This window comes from Eupeodes corollae, chromosome 1 (assembly GCF_945859685.1).
Source record: "Eupeodes corollae chromosome 1, idEupCoro1.1, whole genome shotgun sequence".
In the NCBI taxonomy this organism is placed as follows: domain Eukaryota; kingdom Metazoa; phylum Arthropoda; class Insecta; order Diptera; family Syrphidae; genus Eupeodes; species Eupeodes corollae.
In genome coordinates, this window is record NC_079147.1 from 228,915,352 (window position 1) to 228,918,013 (window position 2,662).

Below are 2,662 nucleotides of genomic sequence, written 5' to 3' on the forward strand. Positions count from 1 at the left end.
ACACCCCACAACTTTCAAGTAATATTATGTCAAAAAGAAAACACGAATGATATAAATTGTTGTATTTTTATTAATAACACATTCTTTTTAAACACTTATAACAAAAAATTGGGCTTAGTAATTCAAACTTAAGTGTTAAAAATTAATAATAAGAAAAACCAAAAAAGTATAACGAATTTAAGGAGTCTTTCAAAAATCTAGAAATGATTGGTGCTTAAAGGCGTAAGTCACCAAAATTGTTGAGAATCTGAAAAAAGACAAATGTTACAATAAATATTTGCATTGAAGAGTTATAGTTTCAAAATATTACCATTATATTTTTAAGCATTCTTTTTAGCCAAAAACTTACAGCTGGTGCATATTTCCATGCGATGTTCAGCGCAAATGTGTCTATCGCATGTTTTGCAGACTGTTTTTGTCTTTTTGTCTTTCATTCTTGGGCACAAAAAGCATCTTCCTTGTTTTGCCTTTTTCGAAGGAGGTTCTTGGCCTTCGTCTTTATCAATAACTTCATGGGCTTCGCCCGAAGCATTCATGAAAATTTTAACTATATTAGTCCTCAAATGAATGCTTATTTTTTGGTCTAAGCGTTTTTTCATATATGGTTTTGCCAAAAAGAAACCCAGATTATGCAAAAAAATACTTCGTTTTTGTTTTTTGTTTTTGTAGTTGTTCCCAAGATTATATAACACCATTGAGTTTATACCGGCTTGGTCAAGCATGCCAAAAAAATATCTGAGCGGCCATCTCCGTGTTTTTCGTGCTACACTATAAGTGTGCACAAGTTGATCAAAAGTATCAACACCTCCCTTAGTGCTGTTATAGAAATTTATAATTTCCGGTTTTTTCGATTGTGGATCAACTGTCTTTCCCTTATGTAATGAAGAGATAAGCACCACTCCTTTTCCTTTTTTTGGAGTAAACGCCACCAAAGTCATTTTATCCTTGAACGCAAACTGGGATGAAAGGATTTCTTTTTTCCTATTAGGCAAAAATAATGGTGGAATCTCAGCCTTGTTTTTGCGTAGCGTTCCTACAACAGTGAGTTTATGTCTAGAAAGCATTTCTTCAACCAATTGTATGGATGTAAACCAATTATCCATTGTTAGGTTTCTACCAGTCCCATGGATACTCTCGGTTAGTTTTTTAACAATTTGGAGTGGTATAGGATCATTCGAAATTCTTATTTCTTTTCCAATATAGGGAATTGCCGAGACCATGTAATAAGTGCGTGAATCGCACATCGTTATTATTTTTATACCATACTTATCTGGTTTAGATGGAATGTAAATTCGAAAAGGACAATTCCCTCGGAATCCTAACAGCTGTTCGTCGATTGTGCAGTATTCATGGGGCGTATAGTATTTTGTAGAGTTAAAACAAAATTTTTCCCATATTAGTCTTATTGGTGATAGTTTGTCTGCTCGATCTCTAGTCTCTCGATCGTCAAACCTTATGCAGTTAGTGAGGAACTCAAATCTGTTCTGTCCCATAATCGCTTGAAAAATAGGGGAACAATTGATTGACCACATATATTTTATGGCTCTCCGAGATTGCTTTTGAACTCCAGCAATATAAAGTAGACCTATAAGTGCCCGAATTTCATCAATGTTTGTGTCACCGTTGTATTTTGAAGTTGAAGCTGCCGTAGAAGTGGAGGAGGATGTTGACGCAGAATTTTGTCTTTGAACACCAATCTCAATATTTGTGTTGAAAACAATAGTTTCTAATATTGTGGAATCAAAAAGGAGGTCCCAAGCTTCAACCTCGGATTTCACAAATTTTGCAGCATCCTTACAGCCGGGAACTTTTAGGACAATGTTTCGAGAAGCCGTTCTGCCACTGGATGAATGTGGTTGCACTGTCCACCGGAAACCTTTTTTTCCCAACAGAACCCCTTCGTGATGCCGTGTTTCTGAGATCTCTTCTTCTTCACAATCACTGGCAGACATTTCATCATCTTCTTCTGAATCGATTTCCATGTTATCATCAGAAAATTCTACATGCTCATCATCGTCTTCAACATCAATGTCAAGAAGTAGTTGTCTTATCTCATTTTCCATGTCAGACATTTTGCTTAACCTTTTTCAATTTTCTTAACAAATTTCAATATTTTACTTTCCAAAACTAAAACAAAAAGCACTCATTTACTTACCGAAAACGCGAAATAAATTTTTACACAAAACCTTCATTGAAAAAAAAAACTTGCGTAAACCTATTTGGGGTACCTGTACACCCCACTGATCAAGATATACACGCAATGAAGAAAGAAAGCAAACTAAATTGGTTTGGGTTATAAAGAAACAATGAAAAAAATAAAAGTCATGACAATCCGTTATAATTCTGTCCACTACAAAAAAATATACAGGCAATATAAAATTAAAGTGGGGTTCCTACGCACCCCGTATGGGTTCTAGGGTTAACTTTGTTTTCTTTTTTTGGTATTAAGATAAAGTTAATGAGTTAGTAAGAAAAATACTTTATTTTCTTTTGGTTCCTTTTTTTAATTTTTGAATGATGAAATTGATTTTATTAAACAGCTGATTGTCGAGTGCGTGAAGTTAGCCCCCTGTTTTCGATTTTCCTGTTTTGGAAAGTTGTCGCACGCTGTTCCCGATTTGCTCCGCAAACCAGAGAATGGGGGCTTAAGATCCGAAAAATT

At 34.8% G+C, this 2,662-nt stretch overlaps 1 protein-coding gene across 1 annotated transcript; it reads right to left on the reverse strand.

The window, feature by feature from the left end:
• Nucleotides 1-320: 320 nt before the first annotated feature.
• Nucleotides 321-2,072, reverse strand: LOC129949083 (piggyBac transposable element-derived protein 4). The gene has a single exon (XM_056060316.1). It carries the CDS (start codon nucleotides 2,070-2,072, stop codon nucleotides 321-323), a length of 1,752 nt encoding a protein of 583 aa, XP_055916291.1.
• Nucleotides 2,073-2,662: the final 590 nt, after the last annotated feature.

Coding starts and splice junctions, on each gene's coding strand:
- LOC129949083 (XM_056060316.1), bottom strand. CDS start 2,072: ATGTCTGACATGGAAAATGAGATAAGACAACTACTTCTTGACATTGAT.